The sequence below is a fragment of the Protopterus annectens genome, chromosome 4.part0 (genome assembly GCF_019279795.1).
Source record: "Protopterus annectens isolate FY-2018-M chromosome 4.part0, PAN1.0, whole genome shotgun sequence".
In the NCBI taxonomy this organism is placed as follows: domain Eukaryota; kingdom Metazoa; phylum Chordata; order Ceratodontiformes; family Protopteridae; genus Protopterus; species Protopterus annectens.
In genome coordinates this window covers 1,434,534,742-1,434,555,892 of record NC_056733.1, presented here as the reverse complement: position 1 = coordinate 1,434,555,892, position 21,151 = coordinate 1,434,534,742, and the positions used below count along the sequence as shown (strand labels likewise).

The following is a 21,151-nucleotide window of genomic DNA, read 5'->3' as shown; positions in this document are numbered from 1 at the left end:
TAACAATAAATTGATTGATCTTGTAGCTCTCTTGCAACTTGAACACATACATGTTTTTGTATTTACTGAGACTTGGTTTCATTGTAAACAACAGCACTCCCTCCATACCTAGGTTTTGAGCCTACCATGCATTCAAGCTTGATGGAATCTGTGGTGGTGCTGCTATACTTGTCAAGGACCACATCACCCCTAGACAGATTCCAAAAGACTTAGAAAGTGAACTCACTGAACACCTGGTTACCATAAACAAGACAAGCTATCAATTTACAACCTGCTACAGAGTCTCCATGTCACCTGATAACCATACAAGATTGCCAAATGTACTAGATGAACCACATATTATCAAAAATGCCTTTGTAATGGAAAATTCAAACTACACCTCCATTAATTGTGAGCACCTATACCTCCAAAAGTGGGTATGCCCTAAAATACTTAGATTTAATAAATATGAATTAGCAAGCCAACTAAAGGATGTAATATTTTTTACTGGTCCTAATTAATATATAGCCACTATATGTACCACCCCTCTAATTTGCCCATCTCTGGTTAAGCTTGACCACAAACTTGTAATTTTCTGTTTCAAAACTTCTTAAACCTCTTCAGTTCAAAATTTTAAATGTAAAGATTTCTAATGGACAAACCTCTCAAACTTTGCGATGAGCTATTCAGATTCTCTTGTAATATCGCCAGACCCAACATCGGCACAGCTGCTATTTATACAAGGAGTTCTAATTCCATATAGAGAAGTACCTACAACAGGGGAAAACTTCTTCACCCACACAGCAGATCTAAAATTTCTGATAGTAAAGACTGCATCAAAAATGTTAGTAAGGAACTAAAAGCTGCTACTAAGGCAAGTCATGAACTTAGATTAGCTTTTGAATCCAAGGATAAAGTCCTTATTTATGTTAGTAAACTAACAAATAACACCCATCAGTGTTCTGAATGTATCTAAAATGGTACCACTCACTCAGATCTAGTAGACATAGCAAATGTACTAGCAGACAAACTTAGTGCAGAGTTTACCCCTGAAACACAAAATTAAAATCCTTTCCACCTCCAAATATTACAACAGAACACATATTGAAGATGCTCCCTAACAGCAAAAAATACTACTTCCAATGGATCTGACAATTTACCAGGATGCCTAACGAATTCTGTCAAACACACCCTTGGGGATACTCTCTTTAAATTGTTTAGCTTGAGCTTAGCTGCAGGATTTGTCCGTGAAGTATGGCAGATGGCAGTGGAGATGCTCCCACACAAGGGCAGCCCTCCACTGACCTAAGAAAATAAATACCCATTAGCCTCAATATTCTGATTTGCAAAAACATGGAGTACATCATATCTACTTCCATGAACAATTATATCAAAAACCTTAGCAGGCTAGACCCACATCAATTTGTCTTTGTCAAAGGAAGATCTTGTCTACTTATTTTGGTTAACTTCCTCACGAAGGTCACACAGGCTATAGACAGTGATCATGCTGATCACACAGCTTATTTTGATCTAGCCAAAGCATTTGACATTTCACACCATGCTGGCATCATAATCAAACTGTTTCAAAAGTAGATCCATACATGGTAAGGTGAACAGCCATCTGAAATTAATAGAGCCCACATAGTTAAGATGGCAGGTACCACCTCAGAAAGGATGAATGCAAATAGTAGTATGCTTCAGGGATTAGTACTGGGATCCCCTCCTTTTCAGCATTTGCTTCTTCACATTTACTTCTTCAATCTCTACACAGTGAGCCAGGACCTTTGGTTAACTAAGTTTACAGATGACTGCACACTGTGCATAATTTTCACATCTTCCTGATACTCATTCATTACAGCAGGAGCATAAACAAGTGGTGTCCAGAAAAGGGCTAAAATTAAAAAGTAAAAAATATTCAGAACTGTCATATTTGGTAAACATCCCTCTCTCTCTCTATTTTCAGAATATTCAGCACCCTACTCTAAAATAATAATACATTCAGGAATATTGGAACATAGGTTTCTAATTTCCCCACTGTCAAACACAATGTAGCAGCAGTAATCAGAAAAAAATAAACTTTCTGTTTAGCATAACTAATATCTAAAGGCATATTATCCAGTGCAAAACAAGCTATCAAGTCTCTTTATGCAGCCCTAATTAGATCAGTTATTGAGGATAATGCTCCCAATAGGATGTAATGTTCTAGACACATTAAACAACTGTAAAGGCCACAAAGGTTCCTAAGAAGATTATTGCCCTAAATTCCTTAAACAATGTCATGAGTCTTCATAACTTTACTCAGTTTATCACAACCCCTACTAGGTTTAACAAAGTCTCTAATACTTTTCCTAGTATTGACTGAATCCTAACAAATGCACCTGACAAAGTCATCCCTTCTTCTTACTGACCCTAACCAAAAATATACCACCATCAGGGCTACCAGCCAGTCAGAATTGAGCTGAGGGAGCTCACATCATTTACAGCTGGCCGCAAATGCGAGCAGGAAGAGTTTTATGGACTATATGCGAGAGAAGAGAAGCTTTATGGAATCACCAGTCAGAAATTAGCTGAAGGAGAAGAACTTGTTTGGCCGCATATGCGAGTTATGGAGAGAGCTAACGGCCCTTCTATTTGAAGTAAGGTATGAAGAACTCTTCTATTTGAATGCTTTATGGAGAGAGCTATTTGAAGTAAGGTGTGTGTGTGTGTGTGTGTGTGTGTGTGTGTGTGTGTGTGTGTGTGTGTGTGTGTGAAAATGCCCCCAGTCAATATACTTGGTGGCTAGAGGTACTCAGGCTTAAACCCTGTACCTTCAGTACAGAGTAAAAAGAGCCTAAAGTCCCTAGCCACCACCACTTATGAGCTTTGCCTAGGAGAGCTGTAGTGAGAACTGAATTTGCATTCCCCCAGGTATTTTCTGCTAAGCATTGAGAGCTATAGTGACAACTGAATTTGTATTCCCCAGTTTTTTTGTGCTGAGTTGAGAGCTATAGTGAGAACTGAATTTGTATTCCCCCATTGGCTTTGTTTGTCCAGGTTTTTTGTGCTAAGAGGTTGAGAGCTTTTGTGAGAAGTGAGAAATGAATTCACTAAATGATAGCCAGTAAGTTTCAGTCTTCCTATTTTTCAGGAAGCTGCTGATTTAGCATAGTGTTATGTTGCTCTGACTGTAGTGCATAGGATCCTGGGTTCAAGACTTACTAGTGAAATGCATGGTGGTAACACAACATTTTATTCTAGCAATTTTACAAAATTATACAAGCAATGTTTAAAATGTGTCCCTGGTTTTTGACCCTTTGCCCCCTCCCCCCAAAATAATGAATTTGAAAATGTGTGAGAAGCTGTGCAAGATGCCTATGGCTTACACTGCTGTCATTCTATTTATAGTGTGGGTGTGGAAGTAGACGTTTATGATGGAAAATGTTCTGATGGGCAGTTTTGGCATTATTGGTTCATGCATTTCGTTTCATTGCCTACAGTACAGTCTACTGGAAAAATGTTTAAACAATAAATTTAAAATGCACTCTAACAAGTGTGCTGTATTATACAAGAAATATAATTTAATAAAGTCAGGAAGGTGCATCAAAGAAAAGAACACATGTATGTTTCTTATTTTGTGTGCAAGGGGCCAGTGATTTGAAAACAGCCCAAAAGTAATCTTTATCCATCACTGGCCAGATGCATTTTCTTTGGATGTGGTGTGGGTTTCAATGCTGTTTCAATGAATGTAAGTTTCAAAGGCAGACAAGTTTTAATGCCAAGTCTATTTTCATTGTGAGACAGTATTGCTTTTACCAGATGTGTATTAGTGTGTGTGCACTGTTGTGCTGTAAAAATAAAATCCATATAATCACTGTAGAAGTAAAGCAGTATGCACACATTAGTGATTTTGGTAAATGGGGCGAAATAGCCAGGTAATGGGACATCGGAGTGGCTGCTGGGGACTCTGGTGCCATATTTTGCTTGCCTGTTCTTCAGTTTGCGTTTGAAAGTTGTTGCACAATTCCATTGGAGTGGGTAGGGTTACGTAATTATGTATGCAAGTCAGATGTTAATCAGCGTACAGATTTGTACCTATTTTTCATGGGCCTTGTCCAGATTTTTGATGTTTCCAGGTTGAGAGGTATGACACACACACACACACACACACACACACACACACACACACACACACACGCACACACACAATATTTACATGATGCAGTAGCTCTCTAACTCCACTTTCTGAGTTGCCCTCAACACACATGCACCAATCTGTAACAAAAAATAAATAAAAACTAAAAACACAGTAGCTAACCAAACAAACTAACCAATGTTTGATTAAAAGAGACAAAATACAGAAAAAATGGCAAAACAACAGACAGACATCAGCTTGCAAATCTATTGACATCTTTGAAATGAAACTAAAAGAGTAAAATACAATAAAAAGCCTACTTCACAAAGCTTCAAATAAAAAATCAAAACAATCAAAAACACTCTTTGACAACAATGAATCTACTGGCCAAACATGAATCTACTTCATCCTGGTCACACCACCTGTATCACTCCTTCTAATGCCAATAAAAGTATAGACACTGCTATACAGTTTAACAATCACTTCTCTCAAACAGTTATATTTCTTCTCAACAACAATACTCCTCAGACTTAATATCACAAACAATTTTCTAGATGTGAAAGACCTTCTAGCAGAAACACCCAATAATTCTATAAATTGAATTACTAACTTCTCCTTCTCATCATTCCTTATAAAAACTGTCACAAATCTTATCCTTAAACTGAAACCGTCCTCTCTTGCCCGGACAACATACCAGAAGACTGTCTAAAACTATTGGCTGAGGTCGTATCTTATCCCATTTCTATCCTAATCAACCATAGTATAAAAGAAAACTATGTCTCCACAATAGAAAGAAATAAACAGAGTCCACAGGATCATTCCAAATAAAATCACTTTAGCTAGCAGATCTAGAAATCTCTCACTCTGATGCCCTTCCTATGGACACCTAGTTGAAATTTCAAGTAATTTATTCAGTTAAGTAGTTAGATGTATGAGTGTTGTTGTTCTTAAAAAGGACTATGTATTTTGACCATTACTCAGGAGAAAAATCAAAGAGCATTTGTTCTGGTAATTGCAACACTGCTTTTGTGATATACTTTGCACAATGTGATGGCTGCAGTTGTTTTTATATATGGAAATTGGGAATAAGTTCAACAATAAAATCAGGGTGGCACACCACTTCTGACATCAGACTCCAGATCCTCAAAAGCCAACTAGTCAAGCACTGCTGTTACTTCCCAGACAATGGAGGTTTCCACTTCCACATCCTGGACAAACTCATTATGGGTCCACTTGAAGGGAGCAAAACTGCCATCCTTGAAAAAAATGGAGTTAAACTGGTAGATCAGTTTGGATAGTCATCACTACCCTGGTCTAAACTCAAGAATTTTCATCAAAAGTGTGCTTTCACTTAGAAAGCTAAATCATAAGCCATACAGCTAAAACTCCTGTACTGTTTAACCCAGTGGTCTTTATCAGTTCTAATCCTATGTACTGCTTCTTCTTAGTCCTGTAACCCTCTGGGTTACAGGTGGCATACCAGATCAGATTTAAGCTTTCCGGATTACCTTTTTAACAATAAGGAAAAAGTCATATATCATTTCTCTGCATAAAGGAGGGAATTCATCTAATTTTGTCAATATAGACCTACTGCCATAATCTCTACACTCACTAAGATACTAGAAAAATGCATCCAAACCCAACTGCTCAAGTACATAACAACTAATACTCTCCTATCCCCTTTACAACATGGATTCTTTCTTCCTCACAGTACCATCACTGCACTGCTAAGTTTCACTGCTACCATCACCAACCAATGTAACTTAGGTTACCTAGTATCTGCTGTATTTCTTAACCTATCCAAGGCATGTGATATTGTCTCTCATTCTTTCTCTCCAAATCCTGCACCACTTCATAGTTTGTTCATAGTTTTGTTCATACTTGGTTTATTAGCTCTCTCTACCTAGGGGAACAGGCTGTTAAATGACAAAACAACTACTCCTCTTCCTTCATCCCCTTTGAAAGTTAGGGTTCCCCAAAGAATATCTTCTTGGTCCTCCACTTTTTACTCTCTTCATAAAAGATACACAAAGCTAGAAAACATGCCTTACTTGAACAGTATGTAGACAGCTCCACACTTATTTGTATAGAGAAAAACCTAGACACAATACAAAAAATAACTCAGAAATCCGTAATTTCCATCAAAACTGTCTACATAAATCCCAACTTTTCTTGAACCATAAAAAGTCTACACATATCTTATTTAACTCTAAGCAAGTCAATAATACACATCTTTTCATAATAACATCAATCAATAAATCCAGAATCGGATTAGTAACTCATATGAAGCTACTTGGTGTAACCATGGATGAAACCCTGAAGTATGACATCCATATAAAAGAATGAATAAAAAAAAAAAAAAACTAGGCTCTTTATATAGGATATCACCTCACTTAACGTCAGCTAGAAAAATATATAACCCTTACCTTTCTTCTACCTACCCTCCTCTGTGTCTCTCCCATACTTATAAACTTAAATACTACTCTGATGAATCTTCTAAACTAGTGGTATAACAAGATTGCAAAATTCGCTACCAATACGCCTTATAAAACTCAACATTATCAAACACTTAACAGATTAACTAGCTTGAACTACTTCATACCCTAATAGCTTCCCAGCTAGTAGCCTGACACAAACTCATTCACAATCCTGATTATTGCCCTTAACAACCTCATCCACCCTTACTCACCAGCCAGATCATTGTGATCTGAGAATAAGATGATCCTTCTAATTACAAAATCAAACAATCAAACAGGAGACTGTTTATATTCAACTCATATCTAAATTATGGAATTCACCACCTATCATTTTAAGTCAAATAAACAAAATGAACACTTTCAAACTCCAACTAAGACAACTCCATAGGGAATCATGACAATGCTCCTTTATGGCTCCAGACTAATCCTTTAAATCAAAATATCTCCCCACTCCCTCCAACTTCATCCAACTCCTTCTTGCCTACTTGTTGCCTTATAACTCCCCACTCTAGTCTTACTCAACCACTTTTTCCTCTTCCTTCTTAGTAGGACAACCGTTCAGTCACTTATTTCTTTCTCCCCTTATTACGATATCCAACCTATACCTCTTATATATACCTCTCCTTTATGAAGCCCTCCTTTCTACAATACCCCTTTCCCATTTAAATATTGTCCCCTTTATAACAATCCTTCTAACAGTATCCCCATCATATATATGGTGTCAGCAGTTTTGTAATTTGCATACAGCATCCTATGTTTACCATTTCAATATTATATTAATTAAATTGTAATATGCATGTTGTGCAACATCACATGTGAAAGTACAGTTCTGATGTTAATTCTAGTACAAAGTTTAAATCTCAACTTTCTCTGGTGTAATTGCTCAAATCTCTGTAAAATAAACTCTATAGTAATATTTTAAAGCATTCATCTTTAAGCTGTATATTGCTCTACATTCTGTCCTGGTTTGTTCCTTTTTATTAACTTTATATTGAATTGCATCTTACTTGTAACTATAAATAATTGTTATGTAAGTTTTTCTTCCCAGGCCTCTGATGAAAAGGGATTTTCCAGAAAAAACAGCCAGAATTTCCTGGTAAACAAACAGTTAAAGCAATATCCCTTTACCTGTTTTTAATAGACTCATATGGGGGTGATCTGCATCTTGCATTCCACATCATTAGCGACCCAATCCTCCTTGATCTTTTGTATTTTCACAAGTCAGATAGCTCCACTAATATTAGCACTAGGGACTTAAATCTCCACTAACACATTAATAAAACATGCTGAAATGATAAAACGATAAAAAATGATAAAATGATAAAACACAATGTCTACTGGACCTCTGTGACAAACTGCCTCTGCAAGGTAAGTAAAGTAATACCCTAACGTCTTTCAAATTAAATCTCGATAATCAGACGGGTACCTATTAATGTACTCTGGGACTGAACCACTTTGCATTTATTGAGGGGGGAGCAAGATATTGGCAAGGTGTAAAAAATGCTGTGACTCGTTTATCTAGTATTTCCTATAAATCTGTGATACTTCTAAATATTGAATATTGATAAGTTGTTTTAGAAGAAAAATTAAAAGTATGTTTACTGATACAGAGTTTTAATTTAGAACTGTCCATTGATACAGATTTAATGTACAGCCAAGTGCCCACTTTTACCCATTTGAAAATGCCACACTTCCTTCCTACCTGTAACTCAGAATAACTGCAAAGTGTAGAATGGTATATGCTGAGTCTTCTGCTAATTATAGTTGTTATACAGCTGAGACTTTACAAACCAAATCTTACCTTTACTTACGATAAGAAATGGCACAGCATAACTTAATTATACTGCAAAATCCTCACCTATGCAAACTAATATGTCAAAATCTTGAAAATGTCCAGTATGCTAAAATACTGAGATTAAAATAGACACAATGCAAGTCATAATACTTGGGACTTGGGTACCATCTGACTAAGTAGGTGGCAGCTTATGTGGATATAGAAGATCACAAGGCACTTATCAAAATGAGTAGGGGGCATATATTTATTGAATTCCATAACAATATCACCAAAGGTCATAAAACATTATTTATCAGTAAAACATTTTCCAGAACATAGGCAGTCTTTTCAAAATTGTTTTTAACATCCCATATCATATCATATTATGCATTACCATTCCACATTTATTGATCTGTATTTTCCATAAACAAATCAAAATAGTCCCCTCTGAGTAAGGCATGAGTATGAAATCTATACCATACTTTCATATCAAAACATATTTCACGTAACTTAAATTAGTAAATAATTTAGAAATGAAAATGTTCCAAAACAACAACTTACTGAAATAACAAGAAGAAAATCATGCATCAGTTATTTCTGTATAAAAGTTCTGTGTCACTTTTATACTGAATTGTACAATCATCTTTAGTGCAGAAGGCTGTGGGTTCTATTCCCACACTAGGCAGATGGATTGCTAACACCGTAGTGCAGCATAAGGGGGGGGGGGGTATTGCACTCGTGAGTGTGTTGTCTTTCAGATGTGATGTTACACTGAGGCCCCATATACCTGAGTTGGTGGTAGCTCAGGTGGATGCAAAAGATTCCACAGCACCTGTCAAAAAGAGTATGGTAACTTCCCTGATCTCCTGGCTAGAATTTACCCCAGAAGCATAAAAACCACCTTGGGTCTCCCCTGAAAAGAGGTGACTACCCTAGTGGGACTAACACAGTCAACAAATGATAAATAAATAAATAGTGTCCCTAGCTGCTATCTCAATCTATCATCAATGTTCTGATTCATTGTCCCTGGTATCCTTAAAACTATTTAAGACCTTCCTAAAGGGAACACTTTGATCAGATCTCCTCTAAAGTATCCTGTTTTTTGCAAGATTGATAGTTTGTTCTTGAAAAGCTCTGTCCTACAATGTTTGAACCAGCTTCAACTACAGATTTCATTTTTTTTTTTGCCTTGGAAAATGTTTCTTTTTTGCTGTTATCACCTCAGCTAGAAAGGTTTCAGAACTGCAGATCTTATTCATAAATCTTACATACCTTATATTTCACAAGGACAGAGATTCCTAATGATTGACTCCATCATTTATGCCTAAGGTAGTCATGAAACTAGCCTCACGCAGTCAGTCCACCTGCCTGCATTCTTCTAAGGTACCCAAGCACAACTGAATAATTGTTATATTGTAGGGGCATCCATAGACAGTTCAGATTTTATGTGAACAGAACCAAATCATTCAGAAAAGGCTTAAAATTAATTATTCTTCATCCAATACAGAAAAAATATTTTAAAATTCTAAAGAAATACTATCAAAATGGTTGATTGAAGCATATACTTTTGTTATAATTTTATTACAATATAAGCAATAAAACTTTGTCCTCTTAGTCTAGGGCACACTCAGACATGTCAGTAGCCATCTCTCAGGCCTTCTTTTGCAACGCAGCCATAGATGAACTTTGTTCAGCAACTATTTGGGCTTATGTGACGTCCCTCCTTGGGCTGGTACTCAAGGCATCTCAATCCTCACCACTCACAATGGTGGGAAATGTTCACTTAGAACAAAAATAGATATACACAGTATTTTCAGATGAAGCTCTCTGAACCAAGCGCAATTACCCTTAAGAGCACACAGGAAGCACAGCCAATCTTGGGTCTGGGTTTTCTTCTCCAGGCCACATATCAGAATAAGACTCCACCTTTCTCTCTGCAGAAACCAGTACTCTGTGTCACTGTTCCAAGTAGCTCTCACACACACACACACACACACACACACACACACACACACACACACACACACACACACACACACACCTGGGAAAGGCTGGTACAGATTTACCAATATACTACCTCTACCCAGACTATAAGGCAGATTCACTGCCACTAGCCAGCTACTTTAAGGCTCTTACCAGGGTACCCAATTACTCTTAGTAAAATTAATACTTATACAAATGGTAATGCTTGGCCAATGGCAAGGCTTTCATGAGCATGACGCCACAGTGTCACCAAATAAATGCAGTTACTTCCAAGAGTTAAATATTTTCTAAAAGACCAGCCACAAAGAACTGTATAGCTATATTTAATAATAAATAATACAATAGAAAACATGAAAATACTGAATATCTATTTACAATAAACATCAGAGTTTCAATTCACAGGAAATATAAAAACAACACATATGGAAAGATTCAGACATACAGAAAACCAATATTTAACTAGTCTCACTATATTTCCTAACGGAATGAATTACTGTTCCCTAGTTACTTACTTAAGCAAGGCAGGATAAAGTGGGTAAGTGGTCTTTGTTGTCAGGTTCCCAAAATAGAGTGCTGAGTGTCACTATCATATCTCTCACTAACATCTAAAATAATTTCAGTGCTGGCTATAGAATGACATAACATCTGGTCACCTAATTCTGTGATTCTCACAATACCACCTTAACTAGAAGCTGAACCAGAATCTAGCACGTGTGTCACAATACACACCTAGAGCTTTGCTAAGGCATCTGGAGATTGTAAAACAATTCCAATACTTTCAACCTTCTTTTAGAGACTAATGAGCCATTCTCTGGCACCCCAGGGTAGCAATTAGTTCACCACTAAGGACAATAAGAGCAGGATCCCAGGCCAGACATTGTGTCAGGCCTTTGAGATAAAATCTTTATGGCCTAAACCAAGTCATTTAATTTCAAGCTATTCTTCTTAAGGTAAGTTGGGCTGAATTTAATCTTATCCCTTCTACCGTCCTCTGTTAACATAAAAACATTTCAGCAGTTACCACAATATAGCCTGACATACATGTATATTTCTTTTCTGTGCAGCAGGACCCACTTCTGATACATTTTTAACACAAGCAGTTTTGCAAATACATTTTAATACAAGCATCTCTACAAATCAATTTGATATACAAATGACATAAAATTCTTTACTAAACTCCAGCTAGCTATGCTGGCATATGTTACACATGCATTGCCCTACTCTCTCTGGCATAGCTGGTACTACCTCACACTGTCACAGTTTCACTAAATATTTTCACAAAATACTCCAAGTTGGATGTGATATCTAGATTTTGGTCATCTTTTGGAGCCACAGTAATCAGAGACATGCTGTTAGGAGGAAGACCACCCAAGGAGGATATGACTGAGATTCTTTCCTGCTGCTGACAATAATGGACTTCTTCATACCAGATACAAAAGTTATGTACTTATGACAATGATAGCTCTGGATACGCACTTTCATCCTTGTCAACAAACCAACCAGCCTTCCCACTTTCCAATTGGTAATGTGGTCTAGAAATCATTACTTCTGTTCATACTCTGCTTTTATGCATCAGTATTGAGACCTGAAGAGGAAACTTTATTCATAGAGTCTTATGGGTAAAAGGGTGCACTACGGGTAAAAGGGACAGGTTAAAAGTTGAGATGCACAACAACAATAATCCTGCTACTGATGAACATTCTCAACCAAAGCTATCATTTTAGCAATTACATTTTAATTTTTTATAATTTGAATTATGATGTTGAAATAGTGCCTGCAATATGACTTTTTATGCTGTGTAGAAGTGCTGCATAGTACGGAGCTAGCTTGCCTACTTTTCATTTAATAACAAAAATAAAAAAGTCAGAATTTTAGTACTTGTTTTTCATGAAGCATAAATACTGCTACATTTCAATTTATCGCTCTCTCTCTCTCTCTCTGTGTACATATATATATATATATATATATATATATATATATATATATATATATATATATATATATATATAAATATATATATATATATATATATATATATATATATACACACACACACACACACACACACACATATATATATGTATATATATATATATATATATATATATATATATATATATATATATGGGTCAATGTCAGAAGCTCGAGTTTTCAGAAACTTGAAACTTATACTGTTGAGACGATGTGAATGAGTTTCTGAAAACGAACTTCAAAAAGGAACAAAGAAATCTACCTTGTTTTTTCATTTTGCAGGGGGGGACAAGCCCCCCCTGCACCCTCCTCACTCACTGCATATTATATATACCAACTCCGAGATCACACTACAGTGGGGGAAAAGGGGTCAATTCCCTGAGCCTCAATGTTCCATAAACTCCATTTAAAAGCTTTAAATTTTTGGAAACTCAATCACATCATCTCGACAATATGAATTTTGAGTTTCTGAAAACACGAACTTCTGAAGGGTACCATATATATATATATATATATATTTTTTTTTTTTTTTTTTTTTTTTTTGCATTTTATATTTTTATTTTTATATATATATATATATGGATTCCCTATTTAATTTCAAAATACTGAAATCTCGAATTTCAGTATTTTGAAATTATAATAGGGAAGCCTTGAAATACCGGTTCATATGTGTGCTAGGCTAATGGCCCTGGAGCCTTTATAAGCCTAGCCCATTGGATTACCCTGGCATCTTGCCACCCAATCTTAGTTCCTAGTGCCTCTGTCGAGCAGAGCCACTGGAGCAATCCCGGGGTGAATCTTCCACTTCCCATCCACTCATCAAGACCTCTCCCGAAGAGGGCCAGTGAGGCTCCCTGCCCGACATGCATGGGAAGTGTACTCCACAGCATGGGCAGTCTTTGGGTTATGAACCCGTCCCTCCAGCCTGTTCCGTTGACCATGATAATGAGGCTGAGGTCTCCAGAGCGTGTGGTGCGGAGGGACTGGGACTTCTCCAGATGCAGCATTTCCAACAGAGCTGGGTCAGACATGGCCCCGTACGTCAAGCAGAGATCGCCTCTAAGCAGGTGACATGAGACAGAGAACAGTTGGAGTTTTCTTGAGTCTGTCCATACAGGATAAGTGTTTAAGGCCTAGGATCATCTTTGTGAGGCAGTTTTGCGGCCTCCCCAGTTGTTGCAGGCATCCAGTGAGGCGCATGCCAAATGGGGAACCGCACTCGATGATTGGCCCAATGAGGGAAGAGTGGAGGGAGACAATGATCTCCTTCTTCCTGGATGCAAAACCCCTAGTAATGAGATATGCCACATAGAAGGACCCTCTGACCACAGTGGCAATGTGGTGGTCAAAAGAGAGGTTGCTGTCAACCTGTGTTCCCAGATCTCTTATAACGCCTTCTGTGTTCAGTGGACTATCATCAATGCTGTAATTCAAGGGAACCAGGTTTTTCAAAAGGGGATGAAGACACATGTTTTTGGTATTGAGCTTAAGGCCATGGTTCTGACACCAGTGGTTGGTCTCATTGAGGCCTTTCTGTAGGATGTCAATATCACTTGGAGTTAATAATAGCTCCCAACTTGCAATCATCTGCAAACTTTGTCAGCCAGAATCCCTTCGTGTTGGCCTGGACTTCAGAGAAGTATAAACAGGAGAGGAGCCAGGACCAAACCCTGTGGGACTCCACTCGTGACTGGTCGGCATTCTGATAAGACTGGTAAACCAGAAGCGAAGTTCAAAATCCCGAAGTACAGAGATTTTGAATTAGCACTTCTGATGCTGTGATGTGTGAATGGTAAGATGTGAGTTTGGGTATGCATGTATGTGTATGTGTGTTGGTTAGGGGCTTTAGTATATATCAGTGTGTGTTTTGACTGTGATGTGTATGTGTGAGGGTGTGTACACTGTGTGGGAGTGAGTTACCTGTGTGTGTCTGTGCGATCTTGGAATTAGTATATATAAATGGGGGAGGCAGACCCCAACATGGGGGATGCAGGGGGGCTTGCCCCCCTTCTTATCAGTAGTGTAGGATATTATATTTGAGTTGGGGGGAAGTTGTGTGCATGTGTTTGTGTGTGCTGTATCTGTAGTGTACCATCGGGATTTTGAATTTCGCGTTTGTAGGTTTTCGGTGTTTGGTGTGTTCGGCTATGTAATTTCAAAATACCGAAATTCGGGATTTCAGTATTTCGGGATTACATAGTGAATCCATATAAAAAAAAAAATATATATATATATATATATATATATATATATATATATATATATATATATATATATATATATACACACACACACACACACACACACACACATATGTGTATATATATATATATATATATATATATATATATTATGTGAACCTTCATGGACATGACAGTAAAGTTGTATTGTCTCCAGCCACAACTGTGGGCCTACTGAATATGTTCTCAGTTCTCATCCTTTTCTACATGAAAAGTGTTGTAACATTTTAAAATTGTACAATGCAGTAAAAAGCAAACTGCTATGAGTGGATATGTGATAACGTAAATACTCATTAATATTTAAACCTACCATCCATCAGTACTCCAAAGTCTGGCGGCAATGTGAGACAGATTTGAATCTCACCACCCTGAGAAGATTCATCCCTTTTGAATTCATCTTCATCAAAAATACCAGCAAGGGCGAGTAATTCATCCTCCTGGGCTTCTCTGTCTTCTTTGGCCATTTGTCTGTGACATATAAAAAAACAGTGAAGTCAGTGGTGGTCTACTTTACATAATGCACACCTGCTAACTATACATGTATACAGAAATATACACACACATACTAACACACAAACTGCTCATAGCCAAGAAAAAAAGTGAACATGTAGACAGACCGTTTTCACTTAAAGCTTCATCAGTATCCAAAAAACTTACTTACTTTAAAGAGCTCGTCTTATACACAGGAAATTCATATTAAATGATCAAAATAAGCAGACAACAGAAATAATGTTTTAATGAAAGTATCATAAGAAAAAAAAGTTTTGAGAATACAAATGCATATGAATTAAAAGTGAAGTTAGTGAGATGGGGAGAGAAAGAAGAGAACATAAACAAATATACCCTGGGATTCATGAAGCTCAGTGCAATGACGGTTTTACCCTTGCACCGAGCGTCCTCCTTAGAGATGGTGCAGCAGCACCATATGAATATTTATGAGAGAATGCTGCTGCACCCTCTACGTGCACAGGAAATGTGTGCGAGTGCAGGGGGCGTGTTTAAGCGTGGCACGGAGGCTTAAACATGCCCCCACAGTTGCACAACCTATAATGCTTACTATTAGAGCCTGCCTCTAATAGTAAGCAATTATTTCAGTGCCCGTGGATACTGAAATATATGCAAAGCATACAAGAGTGTCCACGAACACTGAAATAAAATCAAAGGAGTAAACACACAAGCATGTAGTTGAATGTTGAGCCCCTGTCCCTAGAACTATTACATTTATATTCCCCGTGTCGCTATTTTACATTTTTATTTCTTCGTTATTTAAAGTGTAAGCGAAGCGCAGCATGTTTGCAGGTCGCTGCCCTTTGCTTAGCGTAGCTTACATGTCAAAATCATCCAACTAGAAAAAAACATGCAGAATAAACGTTAACGTAAATAGTGTAGTGGTTAGAGCATCCGCCTAATGAACAGGCATTCACGGCTCGAGTCCCACTACGGCACATATTTTCCATGTGGAATGTGCATATGAACATATTTTGTACATCTTTTTGCTGTATAACCTACATAATAACATATAAATGTAAACTGGAGTACTGCATTAAATGCACATGTGAAGCATGAGCAAGTGCAGGGGGTGTGTCTGCGAGCAGAGCTCTCAGAATAAACACGCCCCTGCAAAGTACAACAGCAAGAAGTATGAATAAATGAGCGAGACCGCCCATAGGTGTCCGCATATCCCCACCAACAGTCCCCATATGTACAACAGCAACAGTACACAGAAATAAAACCAAGAAACCATTTATTTTGTTTTAAAACCCTGAGTACAGCTAACCGTAGGTGCACGGGTTTGCCCATCGCTTAGCTACGGTTAAAGCAGCTGAAAAGGCTGAAGAGGATAACAAGGAATATAAATGCAAATGAAGCAGCACAGCAATAGTGTAGTGGTTAGAGCATCCGCCCAACAAACAGGCATTCCCGGTTCGAGTCCCACTGCAGCATATATCATTTTCCATGTGGAATGTGTATATGAACATATTTTTATATCTTTTTGCTGTATAACCTACATAATAACATGTAAATATGAACTGGAGTACTGCATTAAATATTTAATTTAATTTAATTTAATTAAAGTGTTAGTGCCATAATGAATAAGGCACTAGTAAGCAGGTTTAAGCACAAATAAACAGTAGTAAACATATATAAGTACTAGTAAGCATGTTTAAGTGCTTTTGCGCGGGTGTAAGCAGTGTCTACACACATTAAGCATAGTAGAAGCTAACTGAATTTAAGAAACTGTAATTGGAAGTTAGCACTGCTTACCACCGCGCAAACCTGCACACACCCGCTCACAACTGCTTAAAAGTGCTTTAATCACTCTGTATCCAATGGCCCATGTTCTGCCCAGCAACAAAATAAATGGCCTCTGCAAAGCTCGAACCCAGGACCTTGCACACCACAGTCAATGTGATTTACCACTAAGCCATGGCAGATACACATAAATCTGATGTTATCACAAACGTATCATCCAGCACAGTCATGCAACAGCATAGGAAATGTATATAATTATGTAGATGTATGTGCATGTGTATGTACAAATATAATATATATATAAATATATATATATATATATATATATATATATATATATATATATATATATATGAAGAATGAACGTCGTGACAATAAAGCATACAAAAAGAATGAAAAGGAAAACAACAGCAACTCCTGTATTATTTAGTGCTGTCATCTTATGTCATATCAAGCTGGGCAGGGGTAAGCAAATCACTGCTTCTCAAACCACAGGCAGGATATTACCAGTGGGAGTAACACTGTCGACCTGCTAAGTCTACCTTACAAACAATTACAGGGTAGTCCCTGGTGGGACTACCCAAAAACTGCATGTTGTTTGGACTTCCGACCATTACACAACCAGGGCAGGTATGTTCAAGGACTAAAAGGTTGGGAGAGGCTGATGATACATGGGTTGAGACAACATATGTGTAGGCTCCCTAACGTTGGGGAGAGGGCAATGTGTGGAGGTGTGTTATGGCTGGGATAGCAACTGGAGAATGGATGGTTTGTGTGTATGTGGAACTCGGGTGGGGTGGAGGAACCATGGGTATGAAATTATGGATCCAGGTGTGTCAGGGTTAGATGGCCCAATTCTAAATGGACCGCCTTGTGGAGGTCAGCGAGTTTGTTATAAATATATATGCATACACACATACATACATCTATATGTAGAAGTACATTCCCTGTACCACATTCATTCCTTTTGCAGACATAAATAACATGAAAGTTCCCCTACAAAGCTCAACAGTAGATAGAATAATAGGTTGTGCATAACCATAAATGTAATAGGTTCATAGGTAGGTACTAGGCTATCTGCCCAAGGGCATTTATAAGCCTAGCCAAGGTGTGTTGGCTTACACCGCCCCATTGATCAATTTACTTATCCTCTGTCAAGCAGAGCTATTGAATTGATACCAGTATGTCCCAATCTTTGCCCCCCCCTAATTATATATGGCTTTGGCTAGACTTCTTACATTAAGAGGTTGAGAGATATGATTCTCATGTATGTTTAGTTGTGTTATTTGGCCTGTAAGGCTCAAGTCATGACTGAATGGAGTCCTGACTCGTTGGAACAGTCTGCATACTTGGTTAACAGATGTTGAATAAATAAACTTTTATTTATAGTTCATTACAGAAAAGACGTTGACCCTCTTCTCTGCACTGTGGCTTATATATCCCGACTCAATATCCTTTGTAACAGTGCAGGCCTTAATTAGACTGTCATGAAAAGCTTGTCATATATATATATATATATATATATATATATATATATATATATATATATATATATATATATATATATATATAATTTTTTTTTTTTTTTTTATTTCTTTGTGACATTTTGCACGATTTTGCTGGGATATAAAATTCCAAGGCAAAATAAGTTGTTGTTTTGTTTCCGTTGTATACTGCAGTACTATAGTATTAGAGTTATAGAGGGAAGGGACGAATCTGCAAAAATTCAGAAGTGTTTATTTTGTTTGAAGTTAGTGCTGTTCTCAAAAAAATCAAATGTGAGGACTTTCTCATTATGATATATTTGAATCATTCCTGTGATTTGCCGGTATGTCAACGCCAATCACTAAACCAGTCTTATTTGTAATATAATTTTGCCGAACTCATACATTATTAGTTTTCATGTGTAACGTGTGCGTTATCATATAGTCTTAGTTATTAATTTATTTTAGTGTCATATTAACTGGAGTAACGAAGTAATGAAGTATAGAGTCTAATCTTGAAACAAAGACATGTGTGTCCCAGGTGGGACAACCCAAAAATTGGGAATAGTGTCCTATTGGTCACTCATTTCACCAATGTTTGTGGACTAAAAGGTTGGGACGTCTGAAGATATTTGGATTGAGTCAACCCATGAGATGGGTCCAGAGGAGTAGGGAGTGGACAATGTGTACGGGTGTGGATACACCGTGTTTCCAACTGGAGAATGGATGACTGCTGTGTCAGTGAAGTGTTGGGGTGGGTGTTTGGAGAACTAGGATCCATAGGTATATGGGTATACATGCAAATGAAGCAGCACATCAATAGTGTAGTGGTTAGAGCATCCGCCTAACGAACAGACATTCCCGATTTGAATCCCACTGCAGCACATACCATTTTCCATTGGAAATCTGTATATGGACATATTTTGACGTCTGTTTGCTGTATAACCTGCATAATAACATTTAAATGTGAACTGTAGTGAAGTGTCAGTGTCATAATGAATAAGGCACTAGTAAGCAGGTATAAGCAGTAGTTAGCATATGTAAATACTAGTTAGTGTTTTTGCGAGTTGGGAAGCAGTGCTAACAGCCGGTTACAGTTTCTCACACTCAGTTAGCTTATAGATTACTTAACCTGTGTAGGCAGTTCTTACCCCTGTGCAAACAGGCTAAAACCTGGCTACTGCTGCTTAAAAATACTTACTCCCGCTTACCCCTGCACGAACAGGCGTAGACACGCTTAATGCAGGAAGGTGGTGAAAAAGGGGCACAAAGAGGGAAAGACAGTAGGCAAGATAGCTAGGGATGTGCAGGAAGGGTGTAGGGGAGGTCCCTATCTGCCCATTTCTTCTACAAATATGCTGGTGCCCGGTGCCACCTGCATTGGTAGCATAATACAGGTATTCCCTGGTGTCAGTGGCATCTGTCCATACAGGGCATGTGTGTAAGGCATTGTATGTCCTTTGTGGATCAAATTTGATGGCACCACATATGTTGCAGGTGTCCAGTGGGGAACATAGTGAAGGTGCATTGTCCACAATTATGTGCCTATTGTACCAGTGGACAGGGTATCATGCCCTCTGCAGCCCACTGCAATCACACCATGCTTACTATCTGTCAACAATATGCAGGGTAGTAGGAATGTAGCGGCAGTCTTCTAGGCAATTGTGTTTCTGTATGAGACATGGGTTCAGACTGTATTCCCGGTAATATTAGGGTTGATTACTTTGTTCACCAGGCCTTTTATCAGATGTAGGGTTATGACTTGCCAACCCAGTCTCTTGGCTGATTGAAATCTGTAATCCTCGTCAGGTGGACATTGTGACATATAATATGGCCACCATATAGTAAAAGTACAAAACCCACTCCTCAACAAGTCCAGTTGTTAGACACACACAGCCACCTCCACATAGGATATGACTGAGAAACACACACACACACACACCCACCTGGCATGTCTCGGAATAGAACTCCTACCTAACTAGTTCATCACACTACAGCATTACGCAGTTATAGCATGTGGTATAGAGATTACTGGGCTACAAGGTTCCCAGACGTGTATTTCCAGGTGGGTGACATCAGCAGCCTAATCCTGAATGCCTTGGAAAAGTTGGGTATGTGAATTGTATGGAGTGTGACTACTCTAAAAAGCATTGTTCTCTACTCAGGCAGAGACAGACGGATGAACACACACACACACACACACACACACACACACAGTTGCCAGGTCTGGGATTAGAACACCTAACTAACTACTTTACCACACTACAGCAGTACACAGTTACAGGACATGCTATGGAGATTACTGGGTTACAGCATCCCCAGAGGTGTATTTCTAGGTGGGTGACATCAGCAGGATTGCCAAAGTAGGGCCAATGAATTGTAGTGAGTGTGACTAGCCAAACATGCAGTGCTCTCTACACAGGCATAGGAACAGACACAAAAGCATCCACAACTCCCATGTGTGAGACTAGAACCCCTACCAGGGTTCTATATCACACTACAGCATTACACTGTTGTAGCACACACCACAGAGATTGCTGGAGTACTCGTTTCCACAAATGGTGTACTCCCCAGTGATTGACATCAGCAGGATTGCCAATGTAGGGCATTTGAATTGTATTGAGTGTGATTAACCTAATTTGCCACAATTAGTCTGTATGCATTAACCACTGTCCTGGCCGGACCAAAATAACCCACCTTTGCAGGTCATGAACCCAGGACCTGTACATTATAGTCACAGTAACTAACCACTAAGCCATCACAACAGTGCATAAGACTAAAGTTTCACCACAGTAATCCCACCACAGTCTAATCAAAGTGAACATGTGAAAGGAATGTATATACAGTTGTCCATAAAAGACCTCTCCAAAGCCAAT

The 21,151-nt window shown here is 38.1% G+C and overlaps 1 protein-coding gene across 4 annotated transcripts in view; it reads right to left on the bottom strand.

Moving 5' to 3' along the window:
• LOC122799893 (E3 ubiquitin-protein ligase RNF14-like) overlaps positions 1-21,151 on the bottom strand; it is an 826,975-nt gene that overhangs the window by 476,753 nt on the left and 329,071 nt on the right. For all 4 annotated transcript variants that reach the window (XM_044069268.1, XM_044069270.1, XM_044069269.1 and 1 more), the window contains one exon: positions 14,849-15,006. In XM_044069268.1, the coding sequence (XP_043925203.1) occupies positions 14,849-15,002 (154 nt within the window). In that variant the 5' untranslated portion in view covers positions 15,003-15,006. The remainder of the gene's footprint in view (positions 1-14,848; positions 15,007-21,151) is intronic.